The sequence below is a fragment of the Mangifera indica genome, chromosome 5, assembly GCF_011075055.1.
Source record: "Mangifera indica cultivar Alphonso chromosome 5, CATAS_Mindica_2.1, whole genome shotgun sequence".
Taxonomy (NCBI): Eukaryota; Viridiplantae; Streptophyta; class Magnoliopsida; order Sapindales; family Anacardiaceae; genus Mangifera; species Mangifera indica.
In genome coordinates this window covers 19442408-19463512 of record NC_058141.1, presented here as the reverse complement: position 1 = coordinate 19463512, position 21105 = coordinate 19442408, and the positions used below count along the sequence as shown (strand labels likewise).

The 21105-nt window shown below is 34.8% G+C and overlaps 2 protein-coding genes and 2 pseudogenes across 2 annotated transcripts; 3 read left to right on the top strand and 1 right to left on the bottom strand.

Moving 5' to 3' along the window:
* Nucleotides 1–174: 174 nt before the first annotated feature.
* LOC123216147 lies at nt 175–2714 on the bottom strand (annotated as a pseudogene).
* A 204-nt stretch (nt 2715–2918) lies between these two features.
* Nucleotides 2919–7080, top strand: LOC123215390 (annotated as a pseudogene).
* A 2701-nt stretch (nt 7081–9781) lies between these two features.
* On the top strand, nt 9782–15604 carry LOC123217190 (DEAD-box ATP-dependent RNA helicase 8). The gene is made up of 10 exons (XM_044638009.1): nt 9782–10389; nt 10862–10922; nt 11696–11930; nt 12456–12694; nt 13142–13393; nt 13488–13668; nt 14097–14185; nt 14266–14339; nt 14469–14590; nt 15307–15604. The coding sequence occupies exons 1-9, from the start codon at nt 10145–10147 to the stop codon at nt 14545–14547; spliced, it is 1455 nt and encodes a 484-aa protein (XP_044493944.1). The 5' UTR covers nt 9782–10144; the 3' UTR covers nt 14548–14590; nt 15307–15604.
* A 1204-nt stretch (nt 15605–16808) lies between these two features.
* On the top strand, nt 16809–19532 carry LOC123216178 (transcription factor MYB17-like). Its single transcript, XM_044636563.1, has 3 exons — nt 16809–17750; nt 17990–18119; nt 18602–19532. Exons 1-3 carry the CDS (start codon nt 17618–17620, stop codon nt 19299–19301), a joined length of 963 nt encoding a protein of 320 aa, XP_044492498.1. The 5' UTR covers nt 16809–17617; the 3' UTR covers nt 19302–19532.
* The last annotated feature ends 1573 nt before the right edge of the window (nt 19533–21105 follow it).

The window sequence follows — 21105 nt, the reverse complement described above, 5'->3', positions numbered from 1 at the left end:
AAGGTTGATAAAATAAGTGACTTTGAATTGATCCCATTATTCTAATTTAAACTAATTTAGATTAAATTTAAAATTAAATTAGTTTTTAATCGATCTCAAATTAAATTTTTTGAATTCAAATCAATTTCGAATTGGATATTGTTTGAACCCAATCTGAACATAATATAAACTAAGTAAATTCAAACACTTAATTTGATTCTTTATTTATCAGTGACAATTTATCAACATATATGCTGTCAATGAATCTGTGTTCCTCTATTGTATATTCAAGAAACAAAACAAACACAGATAATATACAATCACCAATAGAACAGAGACCAAGATCTCATTCCATTTCCTCAATCAAAAGTTTGCTTCTTGATTCTGCTTTTATCCACCATTTTCACAGTATTCTCACCCCCACCATAATCTATACATGAAAGTCTTTCTACCTTTAAGATGGCTGCTGCTGAAGACCAAGCTTTCCCCGGCTGTGCATGCACCCAACACATCATGAAAAAAATCTTCCCCTCAGCAAGCTTCAGCTCCCTCCTGATTTCCACCCTTCCTGACTATTTAGTCTTCTCTGAATTGAGCTCCCTTTCCCCAAAGTGAACATTAAAACAGAATCTCCTAGAGATGGTAGGGTTATTACATCATCAATAGCAGCCAATCCAAACTGCAACCCTCCTGTGTGTTTGTAAGACGTGCAAGTTTGCTCCAAGCAAAAAGGCATGGCTTCCTGTACACTTTCTGGCTGCCCACCTTGGCCTAAGACAGCCGACACACTCAAAGCCATCATCCCTGACCCTAGGGCATCTGATTACTAATCTCGATTATAGAGGCGAAGGGTGAAACAATAGCTATATATCAAGTCAACCAGGTGGATAAGTAAAAGCGGAGACGGCTCTGTAGAGTGTAGAGCTAAGTTTGCTAACTCTGGGCAGTGGGGTTTCAGGGCCAAGCGGAACCTCAGTGGATTCACTACCTTCTGGATCATGATCAGGTGGCACTGACACTTCATGCTTGTCAAGAGGTTGGAAAAGTTCAGTTCCTTGCTGGCTAAAACAGATTGTTCTAGCCGAAGTCTTCAACCGCCATGGATCCCAATTTCCATGGCTCAATCATCTTGCTCAGCACTCCAGATGCAATGGCTCTTTGAAACAATTTCTTCTCTTTTGCAGATAAATCATCAAAACTGACTTTATCCACCTGCGTAGAGGAAATGAAAAGTATAAATATCAGCTTCAGGCAGAAGTCCACAATTCAGGGAGCACAAACACCATTCGACAGACCATTGGATCTCACTCCAACTACAACCTAAGGGGTGCAGGAATCTGTTTTTGTTATTTATTTATTTATTTTTTGGTCAAAGTCAAATAAGAATAAGAAGAAACTGAATGGAAAAATGTACAAAGACTGCTGAAAGCAAAAATTTAGTTAAACATACCATGCAAGATCTTTTGAATCGGCTCCTCAGATAGAGTTTATTCTGCCAGACACAGAGTGTAATTCAATGAGAAACCATTTCAATCAATTTCTCAGTTAGCAGATTATTGAATGAGAAATATTGCTACACCAATTACAAAAGAATACTTTAAATTATAGAATGTTCATATGTAACCAAAACAAATGGAAATATCAATCTACAAGTAAAGATCCATAAGGAACTAGCCCAAAAGGTCACGCAAAACAACCAATCAAAGAAGGATATACAAGGAAATTAACATATCTGATTGGTAATTCAGTATCAGAAGCAGTTTGAGAAACACATCAAATATTGGTAGAAAGATTCATATACAACAGATTCTACAAGCACTAAAGGATTCGATTTAGAATTATCCGAAGTAAACCCAATGGCCAATATTTCTTGCCCAGTGCCATTCTTTAAAGATGGAAAAGGAAGAAATACTCGTCCATCAAAATAAATAGACATAACATAACTATTTGAAGCAGCAAAAAGAGCAATAATAACACACCGTCCTCATCCATACTATCAATATCCTCTTAACAGTCGTTTACTATGAGACTGTTAAGAAGAAAAGAATTAAAAACACCACTTAAGCGAACTCCATCAATATTTTTAAATTTCGCAGTTCACCAACTTCTTAAGATATGTCTATTAATCAAGAACATAACGTGCATTAAAATCTGCTAGTCCGACATGAATTTCTGCCTACCTGGTAGCATTTAGGCAAACAATATTGAGAATTACATGGTGGGCAAGTAAACCGAGAAAATTGCTTTTGACAACTGCAAGGCGGGTTGATAAATTTTTATAAACCAAAGAGAGAAAATAATATATCAACTAAGATCAGTATCATAAGAAAAATAAACACCGAACACACTGTGACAGCATTACCAATTCAAACTTTATCAATATAATGCAGGATGAAAACAAATTATCACCAATAACTTAACTGTTTAACCCACTTCAACTGACTACAAATTAACGATGTCTCAAGTACAAAAAGAAGGTTCAGAGAAGAACTTACACGGGGCAGACTGTCCAAGAGGGAGGATTCAATGAGGACGAACTGGAAGATTTTTTGAAGCAAAGGATTGTATCATCCATTTCCAAATAGAAAATAACATAAATTATAGGCTACCCAGATTATCGTTAGGGTTCGTAATTGAAATTATTCGATCATCGAACTCCAAAGTTTTTATGGTTTCTGCCTCGCTCACACTCTAGAGCAAACATTTTTCTACAATCGTGTATAAGTTTTTTGAATGTCTATTGGGTTGTCAGCAAGGAGAGCGAGGTGTATTTAGCACAATTTCTAAAAATGTCCGGCCCATATAGGCCCAGTCTACAAGCCGAGTTGACTCGGCACGTGCATTATTCCTAATGGGCTGCATGTAGGTCCCACGCTGAGTAGAAGTTATCTACAAACTTGATGACTTGTCCATCTTCTAGATTGCTCAGAGGAAGTTATCTGGTTGTTGAATTCTCCTTACTAAAAGCAGTAAGCCAGTCCCCTCTGGACATTTTCTGTTTCCTGAAAACCATTTTATGTGGCAAAACAGCTGGACCTTTAGTTCCCCAGCTTCTGAAGCTCGCTGGTTTGCTAAGCTCATGCTTTTGCTGGATAATTTGCCACAATAAACCGTAACCCTTCGGGCAGAAGATCCATTCTCTTATTCTAGCTAATAAAAAACTGAACTTCGACTGTCGAATCACCCGGTAATTTACATTTTCTTTTCTGTTTACTTTTCCACCAGGAATGTGCAATTCTGCAGGCTTTAGAAACTGTCCGTTTGTGATAGCGGATGGACGTTAGTATATGAAGCATCTTCGAACAGAAATTTGAATTTTAGCAAAGGAAAATGATCAGCTTATCATTTTTGGCTGGAAATTGTGTAAGAGTAAGTAAAGGAGACGGTGGAGGCTTGGAGTTTGGGTCAAGCTCTTATCTTCTTAGAATTTCATTCAAAAGGTTAAATAGAAAGAAGTTTGGTGTTGTTGCAAAGGTTAAAATTGGGAAGAAGCATGAGTACCCTTGGCCTGATGATATTGATCCAAATATCTGTAGTGGGCACTTGGCTTTCTTGTCTTATTTCAAGCCCCTTACTGAGAAACCAAAACCAGTGACTCTTCCATTTGAGAAGCCGCTGGTTGATCTGGAGAAAAAGATAATTGAGGTAACTAAATGTGTAACCTTTTTACGTCCTAGGTGACAGAGCAAAGAAAGTGTCCCTCTTCCTGTGTTTTTGCTTAGTTCAATATGTATACTGTAGGTACGTAGAATCGCTGATGATACTGGTCTTGATTTTAGTGATCAAATTGGAGCTCTGGAAAACAAATATCAACAGGTAATTCTTATATGCGTTTTATGCCATACTGTTTAGAATTACAGTCTACATGATTGGTCCCATTTTCTTGACATTGCTGTAAATTTTGGTATATAAAATCAGGCCTTGAAAGATTTGTACACCCATTTGACACCCATTCAACGCCTAGCTATTGCTCGACACCCAAACAGACCAACAGTACTTGATCACATACTGAATATAACAGAGAAGGTAATTAATTACTCCCATCACTTTCATCATATATTATTCTAAATAGTGAGAGACTACATTAATTTTCTGATTCTTATCTCTTTTTCTTATAGTGGGTGGAACTCCATGGAGATCGTGCAGGCTATGATGATCCTGCTATAGTTACTGGTATTGGCTGCATGGAAGGTAAGACATACATGTTTATAGGCCATCAGAAAGGTAGAAACACAAACGAGAACATTTTCCGCAATTTTGCCATGCCAACTCCTCATGGGTATGTTTCAGGATTTCATGTTCTCATTGATAGATGAGATGTTACCATGATTTTACAATCTTGAACACCTGGTAAAAGTATATCTCAATGTCATCATGTTTGCTTTGCTGTTAACAGCTATCGGAAGGCCCTGCGCATGATGAAATATGCTGATCATCACGGGTTTCCAATCATTACATTTGTTGACACTCCTGGAGCCTTTGCTGATCTCAAATCTGAGGAACTTGGTCAAGTGTGTATGCAGTTGTTCTTCATGCATTGCACGTTGTATTATTTTCAATTCTTTTTGCTTTATGTCTGTTTTGTTCTGTGCAGGGTGAAGCCATAGCTCATAATCTGAGGACCATGTTTAGTCTTAAAGTCCCCATCATATCAGTGGTAACTGGTGAAGGTGGCTCTGGGGAGCCCTTGCCATTGCTTGTGCCAATAAATTGTTTATGCTTGAGAACTCAGCTTTCTATGTTGCAAGGTGATAACAGTTCTTTCTATTTTCTCCTTCCTTCTCTAACTAATACTACCTGTAAACTAGTTAATCATGGCATAGTAAGTAAAACCTGTATATAACTAGTTCGTTGTTAAATTTTTATGTTTCTAAAGGCACTTTGTTTGCAATTAAACCAGATTTGAGAACCTAATTCTTCACAGCCTTATCCCTACTGTAAGAATAATCCTCTCCTTGTTATTTCTCCCTGAGCCTCTTGGCTGTCATGATTTTACTTTCTTATTGGTTATCATATGCTATGTGCGTTTGGTGGTTCTTTCTCATGGCTCTGTTTCTTTGATTAGTCCTGAAGCATGTGCTGCTATATTGTGGAAATCATCCCAAGCAGCTCCTAAGGTAAATGACTATTTTTGTTTGACAGGATGTCATTTTATAATAGTTGGAATCGTCCCAAATGTAAACCATATATATATTCATCAGCATATCACTTGAAATTTCGTAGGCAGCTGAAAAACTAAGAATCACAGCTCAAGAACATTACAGGCTTAAAATTGCTGATGGTATTATTCCAGTAAGCATTTTGATACTTTAATTTTGTTTCTTCCTTTGTAATTGATGTGCTCTGCTTGTATTGTGAGATTTGTTTTGTTGTTATTGATGTTGCTGCCCTTGTACACAGGAGCCCCTTGGGGGTGCACACTCAGATCCTGCGTGGGCTTCGCAACAAATTAAACTCACAATCATCAAGGCCATGGAGGTGAGTGATACTTCAATTTCTATATGTACAGAGTTGAAAAGGTTTGAAAACTGTAGCTATTAGGCATATTAATATTCTTTTTATGGCAAGAATGAATGTTAAACAAACACTATGCTGACTAAATATCTTCCAATTCTGGAACTCTTGAAATCTTCTCTACTTCTCAAATACTTTTGTCTTTGTTGTGCCGTGCTATCCTTTTATAGCATGAATTTTTTCACCATTAGAGGATATCCCAAACGAGGATGCCTCTAGAAAATGTGCTTCTATCTGTTGACGTTTTGTTTTGTGTATATTTTTTTATCCCAGTGATGGAGAAAGCTTTCTTTCTAATATTTATGGAGTTTGCATTTTTGTTTTGGCCACTTTGATGGCTTATCCTTTTCCATTTGTTGATCTATGAATCATCTGCCACTTAAAGTCATGCTGAAATGAACCTAGGAATTGACAAAAATGGATACAGAAGCCTTCTGCGACACCAAATGCTCAAATTCCGGTCAATTGGGGGTTTCCAAGAAGGGATTCCGGTGGATCCAGAGAGGAAACACAACATGAAGCCTTCTGAAGTCAATATGCTAAAGGCTTCAGATATAGAGTCAGACCTTGAGAACTTAAGGAAAAGGATAATGGAAGCAAAGATACCATCTGATCCAATTACTAGCCAAGCAATTGAAAAACTCAGGCAAGATGTAGACAATGAGATTACCAATGCATTCATCGCAATGGGATTGCAGGAGAAGCTTGAATCGGTCAAGTTGGCAATATCTAAAGCCCCAGGTGATCAGCCCCTTGATCAAAATCTAAAGGAAAAAGTGGATAAAATAATGCAAGAATTCAGGAATAATTTGTCACAGCCAGGAGCTTATCTTGGGTTAAAGCAGAAGCTCGAAAAACCACACACGGTTGACAAGCTCATTGAGCTGAAACAGAACAGTGAGAAGCTGAAAGAAAAAATTAACCAAAAAGTTCCAGCAGAGATAAAGGAAAAGATGAAACTTATCAAGATTGCTCAAGAAAAGTTATCAAAAGGCGATCCGCTGGATAAGGGTTTGGTGGAAGAAGTAGGAAAAGCTAGGAAGGAGCTGATGGAGGCTTTGAAGTCAGCAGCAGACTTGGAAATTGTTGGGATAACAAAGAGAAACATGACAAAGCCACCTCCAGAGTTGCGAGAAAAAATAGTAAATGTGAACAGGGAGATTCAGAAAGAGATTGAAAGAGTGATAAATGAATCAGGGCTTCGAGGGAAAATTGTGGAGTTGAAGGCAGAAATAGCTGCTGAGGCCTCAAGTTCAGAAAAAGCAGAAAAAATGATAGCAGAGATCAAGAATGAGATTATTGGTGGTTTGGATGTTGCAGCTTTTAAGGAGAAGATTGAGAATTTACAAGTGGAGTTGCAATCCTTCTGGGAAACAACTAGTGAGTCTGAAGATCAGGTCCCGGCTGAAAATGGAAGATGGTGAAACACCACTTGCGTTTTTGAGAGAGACCTGTAAAATGCATGTAGATTTCTTTTCATTATTCTAATTTTATTTTATGTCAACCAACTCCATGATAGGATTTCTTGTATAACTTTTAATATTTTTTATATAGAATTGTTTTATTCTACTTGATTTACATTTAAAAGAGTTTTGTTTTACTCTATTTAGATTCTTTTCATATTAATATTGATATTTGATATATTTGGATAGAGGGATTACAAGATTTTTTTTTGGTAATTTAGATATTATTAAAAAATTAATAAATAAAGATATAATTATAAAAAATTTAAAATTATTTAAATAATTTTTTAAAATTTAAAATTAAATTGATTACAAACCAAATTTGAATCTCAAACTTGTCAGAGGTTATGCTTACCCTTGATCTTGATCAAACCTAAATCCACCGATAACTGTTTGCTAAAAGCACCTAATTAATAATCATATCATATCCAAAACAACTTTCCAGAAAAAAAGTCATCCGAAAACCGAACCTATTTGTGGCCTTTTATAATCTGGAAAGGCCAAAAGACTTATCCCCATCCAAAGTTTAACGCATTTTAGAAATATAATCATAGAATTTTAAAAATTTAAATACCTATTATTAAATAATTAAATTTAATTAAAAATTATAATTATAAAGGATAAAATTATTATTTTATTATTAAATTTTAAAACCTTTAAAATTTATATTATTTTTTAATTTAAAAAATTAACAATTTTTTTCAATATTAAGTCTTGAAAAATTTACTTTTTCCTATACTTTTCAAATTTTTTTCTTTTGAAGTTCCCTCTCCTCCAAACTTTTTAAAACTTTTATTTCACCCCCATTTCTAGGGTTTCATCTCTGATGGTTTTATGAAATCCAATCGTAGCCCAATCTTCTTTGCTAAATCGTCAGCTCCTTCTAGACATGTCAACTAGGTCAGGCCAATTAGAGACCTGGCCTGAAACAAGAAATTTAGGTTTGGGCTAACTTGACATTGTAGCATACTGAGCCTAGCCCATGAACCTTTCAGATCGAGTTGTGAACTTTTAATATTAAAGCCACGGATCAGGCCAACCCAATACTATTGAAAAATAAAAAGAAATAAATGTTTCAGTTGCTTTTACTTGTGACAAAAGCAACTAAAGCAACTAAGGCTTCAACGTGGCTTGTTTAATTTTTTTTTATATATACCAATCTAAATTTTTTTCATTTCCAATTTTATTTATAAATCTTTTAATCTCTCAATATCAATTTTTTTAATCATATTCTTAATTTCATTTTCTCTTATTAACTATTTTTTAGAAACTGTCTGAATTCACAAATAATAAATGGTATGGTATATATATTTTATTTATGTTTATAATTATTCAATATGTAAGTTAATTTATTTATACTATATTATAAACTTATAATATTTTTTATCATATAACTATGATATTTCTCTACCACAAGTGACAAATTATTAATAAAATTGTCATAGTACTGTCCTCAATTTTAATAATTGAAAATAATTTATATTTAATATTTTTAATTAAAAATTAAAAAATTGTTTAAATAGGTCGACTCAATTAAGACTCTACCCTATATATACAAGGATAGGCCCGCCCTAGGCCTTCAAATTTTCATGGGTTGGGCCATGAGCTTGATGCACTAAGCCAAAACCCATTACTGTGAGGGCCTAAGACCTCACTCAACTCAACCTATTGACATGTCTAGCACTTTTCATCTCTAATGGCTTTAGACTCTAAATCATCAGTTAAATCATTTGCTCTTTCATCTTCGTTTTAACTATTATGGAGACAAAGATTGGCTCTAAATCGTTGGCATCGAATCATCAACCGCAGCGAAAGAAACAAAGATCGACATCAAAAGATTCACTTGAAGCCAATTCTTTGGTTAAACGAAAATGAATCATTTTTGTTCGACCGATGACAAAAAACGATTCATCTTTGTCTAACAAAATTGTTATCAGTGGAAAGGTTGATGGTAGAAGAAAAAGATAATGAGAAGGTTGACTGACAATGGAAACAGATTCCAATTGTTGAAGAAAGAAGAGAAAACCTTAGGGAGAGAAATAAAATTTTCAAAACTTATTCCTAAAAAATTGTTAGTTTTTTTAATAAAATAGAGAAAATGATATAAAATTTAAGATTTCAGTAATAAAATAATGATTTTATCCCTTATAACTAATAATTTATTAAATTTAATAATTTATAAATAGATATTTGAATTTTTAAAATTTCACCGAAATTTTGTTGGAAATGTGCTAATCCTTGGGTGAGAATAAGTTTTTTGGCCATTGGGAAACTCAAATAGTATCCCCAACCTTTTAATAATTATAAATGCAAACTCTAAAAACTCTGAAACACCCTTAAAAATTTTAACTGCATTGCAAACATCTTCTTGCCTTCAGAACTTGTTTTGACGTTATTACCCTTTGGTACGGTACACAAACCAATGCACACCACTTCTCCCGGGATCTTCGCGGATATCGCCCCATTAGGCCATTACTGCTCTGGCCCGTTGGCAGTAGACAGCTGAGCATGCCAATATTACACAATTATAATTTTGCAAATTTTATTTATTTATTACAGCGAGTTGAGAAGTACTTTCTATTTATTCACAAGCAAATTCAACTGAATACCCACATTTACTACAATATTCAAATTCAAATTTATAAATTAATTATATATTTATAATTTTTTAAAATATAAAAGAAAAAATAGTGAAAAAAAGATTCCAAGAAAAAGGAGACAGAGGTCGGTGGCTGTCCAGGAATATATAAAAATTGTGGGAAAATTTCGTAAATAAAAGAAAGACTCGATCCATTGACGCACTAAGGAAGGACAGGTGTGATTTGTTCATTTTTGCAGTTTCTACAGAACAAACAAACAAGCCATGAGTCGACTCGCTCGCTAATCTTGCTCCTCCTCCTTTCCTCAACTAGAAACCAAATCGTTTCTTTTTCACTTGCTTCTTCATTTCTGAAGTCAAATTATTTTTCAGTTACTTTAACAGATCGGTTTATAATCGATCGATTTTCGTCATTTTTTACGATCTGAGTCTCTCTAACAAACGAACCCTAGATTTTCCCACTCAATACTCTTTGTTGTGCATTGTTTAGGTTTTACTTTGCTAAAAAACCCTAGCATCAATTTTAATTGCTAGTTTGGGTCCAGTTAGGTCGTCGTTAGGGTTTTATTTTCGTTCTGAGACGGTGGTGATGAATAATAGTAGTAGAGGGAGGTATCCGCCGGGGATCGGCAGTGGCCGAGGTGGCATCAACGCAGCTAACCCTAGTTTTCAGTCCAACCGTCCTCACCAACAGTACGTGCAGCGGAATTTGGTCCCGCAACAGTTTCAACAGCAGCAGCAGTGGCTGAGACGAAACAATTTTCCTGGAGCTGAGTCTCCAGCTGTTGACGAGGTCGAGAAGACCGTTCAGTCCGAAGCCGCTATCGACCCAAGGTTTGTATTTAGGTTATTTCTGTTGGTTGAGATTATTCTTTGCTATAGAAAAGGATTTTATATTTCGTATTGGTACTTTGTTTATGGTCGAGCCAGATATTTAAAATACTTGGCTTCTTGCATTCCAGTGTTTTCGTTTGTGGATAACTCTTTGTCACTCGAAACCTTGTGATCATTTAAGCATATATGTTTTCTCTCTCTTTTTTTTTTTTTGGGGCTTGAATTCAACCTTCAAATTTTCCTAGTATAATAATCTTTGCATTTGCCTTGAGATTACACAGCGGTGAAGTTGCAATTGGTAGAATGATGTTAAGATGATCATTTATGTAGACATTGATGGGCTTCTTATTTAGTGTATACTTTTACAAATTTCGTTTTCTAAGTTTCCTATTATTCTGCATTTTCGCAGTGTTAATTCTTCAAATGGGCCTGATCTTTTTCTTTTTATTCTTTGACTCTCGTCTCTTATTAGTTCACAAGATTGGAAGGCAAGGCTAACGATACCACCACCTGATACACGTTATAAAACAGAGGTATGGCTTTACATAATGTTTCAAATGCTGGTTTGAATGAATCATCATCTGCATTGCTTCACCATTGGCAACATTACCTGAACTGTTTCTAGCATTGTTTAGAGAAATTGCATTACATCTATTTATTTTATATGTTTTGGCCCAGCAATGACCTTGAGTACTGTATGTAGAATTGGCCTTGATGTTTTTACTCTCTTTACCATTTGATGATCTCATAATGAACTAATGGGCTTTACAACAATTAAGTATGTGCAGATAAAGTGGATGTATTATATCATAGTTTACTTTTAACTAGGTAAATTGAACTCAATGAGACTCCAATAGGATCAATTCACTTTATTGCTGCTGATTTGGGCATTTGTATTTTTTTGGGCATTTGTATTTTTTCTTGTAATTTTTTCATATACTGTCTTTACAAGTTGATGCTATGCAGAGTGATAAAAGTTACTTTCCTTATGTGCACATTCACATAATTTGAATGAAAGAAATTTCTTGGGTTTTATTATTATTATTATTTTATATTGTTGGCAGTTCATGTGAACTATCAATTGATGAGAACCTTGTATATTTCTGTAGATTTTAAAGCTTGTTACTTTAGATGTCATTGATTATTTGAAGTTCAGAAATCCTCTTATTGTTTTTGTAAATACTGAACGAAAAAGCAAAATTAATTTCATTGTCACTTGGTTGAACTAGTAGCTTATCATGTCTTTGGAGATTTTGCAATCTTCCACAGCCTTTACTGTATAGCTAATCTGTTTATCATCATCCAGGATGTGACAGCCACAAAAGGGAATGAATTTGAGGACTATTTTCTGAAACGAGAGCTACTTATGGGAATATATGAAAAAGGGTTTGAAAGACCGTCTCCTATTCAGGAAGAAAGTATTCCTATTGCTTTGACTGGTAGTGATATTCTTGCAAGAGCGAAAAATGGGACTGGGAAGACTGCTGCATTTTGCATTCCAGCCTTGGAAAAGATTGACCTAGATAACAATGTGATTCAGGGTATGGTGTTTGCAGTTTTGCTATTTTTACTTGCATGACATTGATTGCCCTGGTTAGAAACTAGTGGCTATTTCAATGCTTAACTTTAGCATGCATAGAAAAGCCTTGTTCATCATCTATCATGCATTATTTTTCCAATTGAGAGGGAGTATTCTGTTTATAAGTGTTGCTTCTAGTGTATTTGGAAACGTTAATGAATTTTTCAATTTTCTTTATTAGGTCTACTGATGATTTCTTTTTATGGTGGTGACTGGTAAGAAAGGTTGGAAGGATCACTGGGATACTCAAATATCAGTGTGAGCTCATCTTTATGAGCAAGTTTTTGGAGTCAAATAGTTGGTCTTTTTGGAAAGCCTGTGAACTCGATTCTCCACATGATTGGTTCATGTCACTTATTGATGCTTAGGAAAAAAAATTAATTTTATTATTGAAATTAATAAAGAGTGAAAAGTATGCTTTTTCCCAATTATTTATTATAGTGCAAACTGTGTATTAAGTTTCTTCTTTTGATATATTTTCGTGCAGTTGTTATCCTTGTTCCAACACGAGAGTTGGCACTTCAGACATCGCAGGTCTGTAAGGAGCTTGGGAAGCATTTGAAAATCCAAGTCATGGTTACCACAGGTGGTACCAGTCTTAAGGATGATATCATGCGTTTGTATCAACCGGTCCATTTGCTTGTTGGAACTCCTGGAAGAATTCTTGATCTTGCCAAAAAGGGTGTTTGCATTTTGAAAGATTGTTCAATGCTTGTAATGGATGAGGTAGATGCTTCATATTTAAATTCTATTTCATCATTTGATGGGTGGAGTACCAGCTTGATGATCAATCAGTTTAATTTTGTTTTCACATTTTACATCATAAGAGAGGAGAGGCATTTACAAGAAATGAGGAACTTGAATTTCTGTAGTAAAAATAAATTAAATATTTTGGATTTTTTCCTGTTGAAAGAACTACAAGTTTTATGGATATATCTTTTCCTCATGAAAGATAAATCACTCGTTCATGGTGTCTGTACACATGGTGGTTGGCTGGTAGATCCAATAAGTTTCTAAATTAATTTTTTGTTTCATTTGGAAGGGCTTGGTTTGGGTTGTGATGAGATGGTAGAGCATTAAATATTTAATTATTTGCATTTTTAACTATTCTGTTTTCTATATTTCAACTCTATGGAATGCAAAAATCTAATGGTGCTATGCGTTGTTTTACAGGCTGATAAGCTCTTGTCACCCGAGTTTCAACCTTCAATTGAGCAGCTTATTCGTTTTCTGCCTGCAAATCGTCAAATTTTGATGTTCTCAGCCACATTCCCGGTTACTGTGAAGGACTTTAAAGATAGATACCTGCAAAAGCCCTATGTTATTAATCTCATGGATGAGCTTACTCTCAAGGGTATTACTCAATATTATGCATTTGTTGAAGAAAGGCAGAAAGTCCACTGCCTAAATACTCTTTTCTCTAAGGTGTGAGCTCAACCCAGTGGTTGTTTATTGTTTCATCTCTGCACTTTGTTTCAATGTGAGATATAACATGATATTATAATTTGTCTGTCTTCAGCTGCAAATAAATCAATCAATCATTTTTTGCAATTCGGTGAATCGAGTTGAACTTTTGGCCAAGAAAATTACGGAACTTGGCTACTCTTGTTTTTACATTCATGCTAAGATGCTGCAAGATCATCGCAATAGAGTGTTTCATGACTTCCGCAACGGTGCATGCAGGAATCTTGTTTGTACTGGTATGTTATTGGTGCTTTTTTTAACATAAGGGATACATCTTGATATCAAGATGAGATAGTTATCTCTCTCTAATTTTTTTCTTAAAGGGGAAAATACAATTGTCTGTTGAATTTCTTGTTTGGGGCCTTTTAAGGTTGTAAGAGGTCACTGTTCATCTTGTTTTATGTTTTATATAGAAGAAAACTGACCAAAACTGTATTTGGTTCTATAGCATAAGATTTTTACAAAAACTAGGCTTAAGCTCAAAATAAAGTGAAGTTCTTTTTTTTTTTTCCAATTGTTAAAAAATAAAAATTGAATAAAGTTATTTATGTGCTCCGCATAATGAAGTTTCTCTGTTTATTGGAGAATCAATTTTATTTCCTTATTGAAGAAAACCTTGTAATATGTTGTGTCTGATACTAATGATTACCAATGCTTGATGCAGACCTGTTTACAAGAGGTATTGACATTCAAGCGGTGAATGTTGTCATAAACTTTGATTTTCCCAAGAACTCTGAGACATATCTGCACAGAGTATGGACAGATATTTTATTTTTCCTTTTCAGTTGAGTTATTTCCTTGTAAACTCTTATGGATGTTTATTTCACTTGCAGGTTGGTCGATCAGGAAGGTTTGGACACCTTGGGTTAGCTGTAAATTTGATTACTTATGAGGATCGCTTTAACTTGTATGATTCTTTTTCCCTTGAATTCCTTATCACCTGTTTCCTGAAATATGTTGTCACTCCTATGTGTTCTTTATCAAACAAACGTATACTCCTGTTTTTTCTGACTTGTAAGCATTTTCACCTCAACAGGTATAGGATTGAGCAAGAACTTGGTACTGAAATCAAGCAAATTCCTCCACATATTGATCAGGCAATTTACTGCCGGTAACTTGTGGCATATATCTTTCGACGTGGCTATGGTGGTAACAGTGGTGAGTAATCGCTATTGATAGTCTACTATATATGTGGTGCCTTGTGCTTAAGATGCTTTGTAAAATATTAAGTCAAGTATGCATGCTTAAGATGCTTTGTGAAATGTTAAGTCATGTATGCATGTTTAAAGTTAATTGGTTCTTGACATGCTAGAATTGTTGAAATTCTATTCTGGTGATATCCATCTAGACCTTTGATATTATGCTTTTTAAGAATCAGAATATATTTTCTATGGTTTAGGATTATTTAGACCATTGAAGTCAAACATTTATAGTTCATATTACTCTTTGGCATACCATAAATGATGCACATTAGGAGTTGTTTTCAGGTGCAGTCTTTGGTTATTCGAAGTGCATTTATAAAATGGGCCATAACTTTTGGCATTTCATTATAAATTGGTGCTCTTTATTTCAACCCTTTTACTATTAATTACAATGGTCTTTTTGATTTTTTTTTTTTAAATTTAAAGGGTGAGGGACAGGTTATAATCAGTGTCCAATTATATTTTACTAGTTGAGAAGATGATATTGAAGTACCCTATCCTTAACACAATTTTCATACCTTATGTAACTCCAGGTTGATCAGATTTGTGCCCCAGGCTTTTTTTTTTTTTTTTTTATAAAATGGGACTTCTTCTATTGGAAGTTGGAGTGTATTTTGATGGTTTGATTACAGTATATGTGCTAATGAATGATGTTATTTGCTTGTTGATTAGGATTACAGAGGCTGTCCAGTTTAAGGCACTTAGCTTTGTTGCTGAGGAAGCATTTATGGTTTTGGTATTGTTGGTTGAAGACTTGTGGCTGGTGCTGTATGTGATTAACCCTGGAATTTTTTTTCCTGGTTCCTGGATTTTCATAGCCCTAAATATTTAACAGGATTGTAGGAGAGCTTTAGAATGGTTTATAAATCCTGGATAGAAGCAAAGTTCATAGTTGTGTTTGATTCTGCTTGACTGGTTTGGTTCTTGTATGTTGGTTTTTTAGTTTTAATACTGCTGAACTTTGGATGTATTTTGTGCCTAATATTCTCTATCTTTTTTTTTTTTTTGCATTTTCTGTTGTGTTTTTAACTTCTGGTTTCCCATATAAATGTTTGGTAACTATAATTTAACCTGGAAATCGTGCCCTCTCAATGTGATTATTTTGCTTTGTCTTTTGAGGGCTCTAGGGCTACAGAGTTTCTATGTAAATACAAAGTTGTGTTGCTTATGTGAGTGTTTTTTATAGTGACCAGTGTCAAGGTGAGGGTGGGAAGCTCCATCCTGCACAATTCAGCCTCAGAATTTGAGTGGAGAACAAAGACGACAAACAGGTCATATGTTTAGTATGCCATTGCATTTATGGGCAGTTTCCCGGCGGCAAAACATATCCATCCATAAGCAGATTCTAAAAGAGCTGCAATTAGGTTTCAAAATTGAAGACATACTCTGCCCTCATTCAGTGCCCCATATTCCCAAATTCATATTGATTAACAAAATTTGCATACTAGTTTATATACTAGGGCACATTTCATCGTTGGTGGGATAAAAGGGTACTTACTGTGTATGCATTGGGTAAATTATTCATAGCGTTTATCTAAAGCCACTGAAAGAAAATAAAAATTTTAAGAATTATATGGTTTTTTCCTCCCGTGGCAGATTCGGGAGGGACGGGTATCAGCCGCATCTCTTAAGGAGGTACTTTATATTTAAAATTAAATTTTTGCAGGCACATTGAATGCTGGAGTGGCCCATCAACACCCCTTGTGTTATTTATATATGTATGCTAAATAACAATGAATCAAGTAGTCTGCACGATGTAATATTAAAATCTGATTTTCCCCGTAAATAACTAATTAGTGCTTAACAAGTGCTCTTTTTTTAATTAACTGTTGTCTGTCAGATCCACTGTCACCGCTATTCAATCTTTGATAATTTTATTTTCATGTTTGAATTACCTGACATAATACTAGATATAAAGTTTTTTGATTAAACTTTGACGAGTATACACTGTAGATTCATCAAAATTCGGGTGAGAAATGGTCATTTGGTCAACTGATTGATTATTTTTTTATTTTTACTTTAAAATTATTTAATTATATAATAATATATATTTATTTATATATTAAAATAAGTTAATATTTTATTTTTGTATATATATATATATATATATATATATCATATATGTATGTATATATATATGCGCGCGCAATTACTGATGACGAAGTTGCCAGCGAAGATACAAGTCACCCTACCATTTATGAGACTGAAAGGACCAGCCGATGGCCATAACCCAATGGTTTTATTTTATAATATTTTATTATCCATTTTTCACGTTTCTTTGACTCAATTGACACGTCATCACATTCAAGTGATGAGTAGAGAAATATGCAAGTGTTCAGTCGTTTCTAATTACAAATGAATAAATATTTCTGAATGTCTTTTCATTGCCATTAATGTTTTTCTCATTTTTTCTTTGCTCCTGCCTTCATTTGAATAATTTATATGGGTACGAACATCAGTTCATCATTGTATCCGTACGCTGCATGTCACTGTCCTGGCCATAACTCTCTCTTTCTTCATAAATTATATTTGCTTTCACTTTCAACTTCATTGCATTTGCTTTCAATTCTGTCCATTGCCTCTTTCTCTTTTTCGCGGTTGCTGTTCTTCTGAACAACCTCAAAAAAAGAAAAGAAACCCCATTAACTCTCCTGACCGTTTGTGCAAGTTGTTAATGATCTTGCATTAAATACTTGCACTTTATATTAATTGCAAACCCAGCATGAAGCTCGCTGACTGTACTGGCTACATTATTAATAACAGCAGCAATAATATTCACTTTTGATTTCCATGGATAACATCAAACTAGCATTTAAACCTCTCCTCTCCCTGAATGCATGTCTGTTTCTATCTCTGAAACTATAGAATTTGCTCCACAGTACTTTTTCCCTCTAAAGTGAGTGTGAGCTTTAAGGCTTTAGGGGTGTTTCAATTCAGTAGTGTTGAGTAATTGGTTGTTGAAGATTTAATATTAAGTGGAGAGATGGGAAGGACGCCATGTTGTGATAAGAAGGGATTGAAGAAAGGGCCTTGGACTCCTGAAGAGGATGAGATTCTTATCGAGTACATAAAAAAAAATGGCTATGGAAGCTGGCGTTCTCTGCCTAAGCTCGCAGGTTTCAAACTTCCTTTGTTTTGTTTATGTAGACCTTGTGTTACAATGATCACTATTATTTACCATGTCTCTTCAGTTACATCAGATTTAAGCTTATGGGGTTGTGGTTTTGCCTAAAACACGCTACTTTTCATGATCAAAATGTGCATTGTCTTTTTTATCTCCTTTAAGAAAAGTTTTTGAATAATGTTTGTTTGTAAAATATTAGTATGGGCTGTTCATGACTTTGTAATTTGACAGGTCTTCTTCGATGTGGGAAGAGTTGCCGGCTTAGGTGGACAAATTATCTTCGGCCGGACATAAAACGTGGCCCCTTTACTGAAGAGGAAGAGAAGCGTGTCATACAGCTTCATGGCATTCTTGGAAATAGGTTTCTTTTCTGCTTCAAACCTTAATTTAATACGATATTTTCTAGTTAGCTGTTAGAATGCTTATGTAACTTAAATAGGGATAGAATTATATGGAGTTATGCAACTCCATGGCAAAGAAAAAATTGGCTATTTAGCTTGTGAGTTGGTAAAACTATTTTGGGTTATAAAGTTTAAAAGTAAAACTATCCGGAATTAGATCATGATGTATGAAAATAGTTTTAGAGCCACTCTGTGTCTAGCCCGGACACTAAATCCAAAGAAAGCATATCAAAAGCAAAACTGTTTTTGATTGATCATTTGAAGTTGTTTGCATTTTGACTTGGGTTTTGCCTTATTTGATTATGCAATTATCACTTTATTGTCGTAATCAGACTATATTTTCTGTTAGTTTTGGCAACTACTTACAATGTTTAATGACCACCATGTCTTGCCCTGAACTAGTATAGAATTAAAAAATGACTACACCATTAATGGATTTCAGGTGGGCTTCCATTGCCTCGCAGCTTCCAGGAAGAACTGACAATGAGATCAAGAATTTATGGAACACTCACCTGAAGAAGCGCATGCTATGCATGGGGCTGGATCCGCAAACTCATGAGCCCCTCACCTCCTCCTGCGGACCAGCCATTAAAGCTCCTGCATCCCCAACCACTCGCCACATGGCTCAGTGGGAGAATGCTAGGCTTGAAGCTGAAGCTAGGCTTTCCAGGGAGTCTTTGCTCTTCAATCCACAGCATTTCGGGAAAACTGACTCTGATTATTTCCTTCGCATCTGGAATTCAGAGATTGGAGTATCGTTTAGGAAATTCAACAAGGCAGAAAAACCAGCATGTGAAAGCCCCATTTCCCACGGTTCTTCATGTACAAAATGTGGATCAGTTTCAGCTATCACCATGGACATTGGCCACAACCTAGGGGGTTCATCGACTCTGGCAAGTAATCAAAATGAAGACACAGAATGCAAGAGCTATAAATCATGCACTGAGGATGCGTTTGCCGGGTCTGATTCATCAAGTTGTGAGCTGCAGGATTCATCAGACTCTGCACTGCAACTGCTGTTGGATTTTCCTATCAACAATGATATGAGCTTCTTGGAAGATGACTGTGTCTATGCCACATCTTCTGCAATGTTGATGGACAACTCTTTGATCTGCCCCTCTGAGGCATCATGCCTATTCTGAAACCTCTGTTTTGAGGCCGTTTTTGGTTACCTTAGGTTATGAAGAATGGTGCAAGATCAATGAAATTTTTTGTGAAGGTAGATGTTATTGGTATTAATCCAGACCTAGTATGTATAGAAGATATGTAATATTTGTGGTCGCCTAAAACCTTTTAATATTCATGTTAAACTTTGATTGTTGTTTTGTTATATTACCATGTTCAATAAAACTATATATACCTAGTTTTGAAAACCGATTGAATATCCAAATGGTTTTATTACGTGATTAGATGATTTTAAATTAATAATTAAATAATATTTAATTATATAATGATATATCATCTAATTATTTAATTAGATATTCAAAATTGAGTGTGTTTACAGGAATTGACTTGAAACCCCTGTTTTTTAGTCTAGTTTTTTTGGCTGACAAGAAACTTATTCAGTTCTCAATGAATTGAGACCCAATATAACAAATGACAACTTTTCTCTTCTTGAAACAAAGAATCAGACTTGTATTAGATTATATTGTTCCTATATCGTCACACACATATTCTTACATTTCCTGGAAAGTATCAAGTCAACCAGGTTTACAAGCAACGCCTGCAGACACACAAGGGAAAGGTTGGGAAAATATATAGATGTAAATCAAAATAAGAGAATTTGAAATATTAGAGTTCAGGAACCATCATTGTCATTGTCTTGTCTTTGATAATAATTCTCATTATTTAAAATGCAAAGTGACCTAATTCAAAGTAGTGTGCAAGAAACTCCTGTTGAGAATCATCAAATTCAATCAAGAAACCAATTGGACCAATATCTTTAGTCTACTATGTAGAACAGTAATGCTGCTGCAATAATAATAATAATATATTACAAAAGAAACAGAGTAGGAGAACAGAAATGATAATGCGAAAAGCACCCCAAAGGAAAAGTTGTCTTGCCAAAAGGAGATTCTCCTTGGACTAGAAATCTGATTATAAAGGATATGGTAACATAGAAACATTTTATTTCCTATAAAAACATTTAACCTTAATTACCCTTCTTTTTACTATTTGATAAAGCAATGTTCTTTGAGAGTTAAGGCATCTTTTAACTGGATTTGTGATTAGAAAGAATAGTGTCATTGAAAATCTGTTTAAACAAATCAATTGAAAAGCATAATCTCATTATAATTTTCTTGAAAAGCTTACAATAGTTGAAAGAGCTAAAAAGGGAAATCAATTAATCTTAGAAAGAACATAAATGAAGCAAATTATAGAAAGAAAATCCAGAAATGAATACTGAATCTGGATCCTATATTTAGATGCTGAGAAAACAGAGAAAAGCAGAATCCTCTGTGCCTAATGTAATGATCGATTTTGTTCCTTCAAAAAACTCACGAGTCATTCGATAAAAGGTCTCTGTTTTAGAACTCAGAAACATCAAAACTTATTATAACTTACAGAAGAATAAATGAAGATTCATCATAATCAACAAATGCCTAAGCAGCTTACATATAGCCACAGAGAGTTTGCTACTTCTGAGTTAGAAAGAGAGCTTACTATCAACTACAGCAAGAGCTTTGGAATCATCAGGCTTCTTTGCAGCTGCTTGACTAACAGCTTTCCCCGTCGTAAGAGATGGAACCGGAGCCACCGGCGACTCAGCTTCAGTCTTATTCAGGTGTTCCTGTGCCATAATATTAAAGCTCACTACAAAATAATCAAAACGACAATACAAACAGAATCCAATTATGGAAAACGTCGCACGTCGCTCTTATATTCTAGTGTGGGACTGTCTCTGTCTCTTTATATATGTATGGCTTTGAAACAGGAGACAAATGC

What these genes read in the sequence shown, in the direction of transcription:
- LOC123216178 (XM_044636563.1), top strand. Translation starts at nt 17,618, where the DNA reads ATGGGAAGGACGCCATGTTGTGATAAGAAGGGATTGAAGAAAGGGCCT. An exon ending in TTCTCTGCCTAAGCTCGCAG is followed by an intron (nt 17,751 to 17,989) that starts GTTTCAAACTTC and finishes GTAATTTGACAG; the next exon opens with GTCTTCTTCGATGTGGGAAG. An exon ending in CATGGCATTCTTGGAAATAG is followed by an intron (nt 18,120 to 18,601) that starts GTTTCTTTTCTG and finishes AATGGATTTCAG; the next exon opens with GTGGGCTTCCATTGCCTCGC.
- LOC123217190 (XM_044638009.1), top strand. Translation starts at nt 10,145, where the DNA reads ATGAATAATAGTAGTAGAGGGAGGTATCCGCCGGGGATCGGCAGTGGC. An exon ending in TAAATACTCTTTTCTCTAAG is followed by an intron (nt 13,394 to 13,487) that starts GTGTGAGCTCAA and finishes GTCTGTCTTCAG; the next exon opens with CTGCAAATAAATCAATCAAT. An exon ending in TATGAGGATCGCTTTAACTT is followed by an intron (nt 14,340 to 14,468) that starts GTATGATTCTTT and finishes TCACCTCAACAG; the next exon opens with GTATAGGATTGAGCAAGAAC.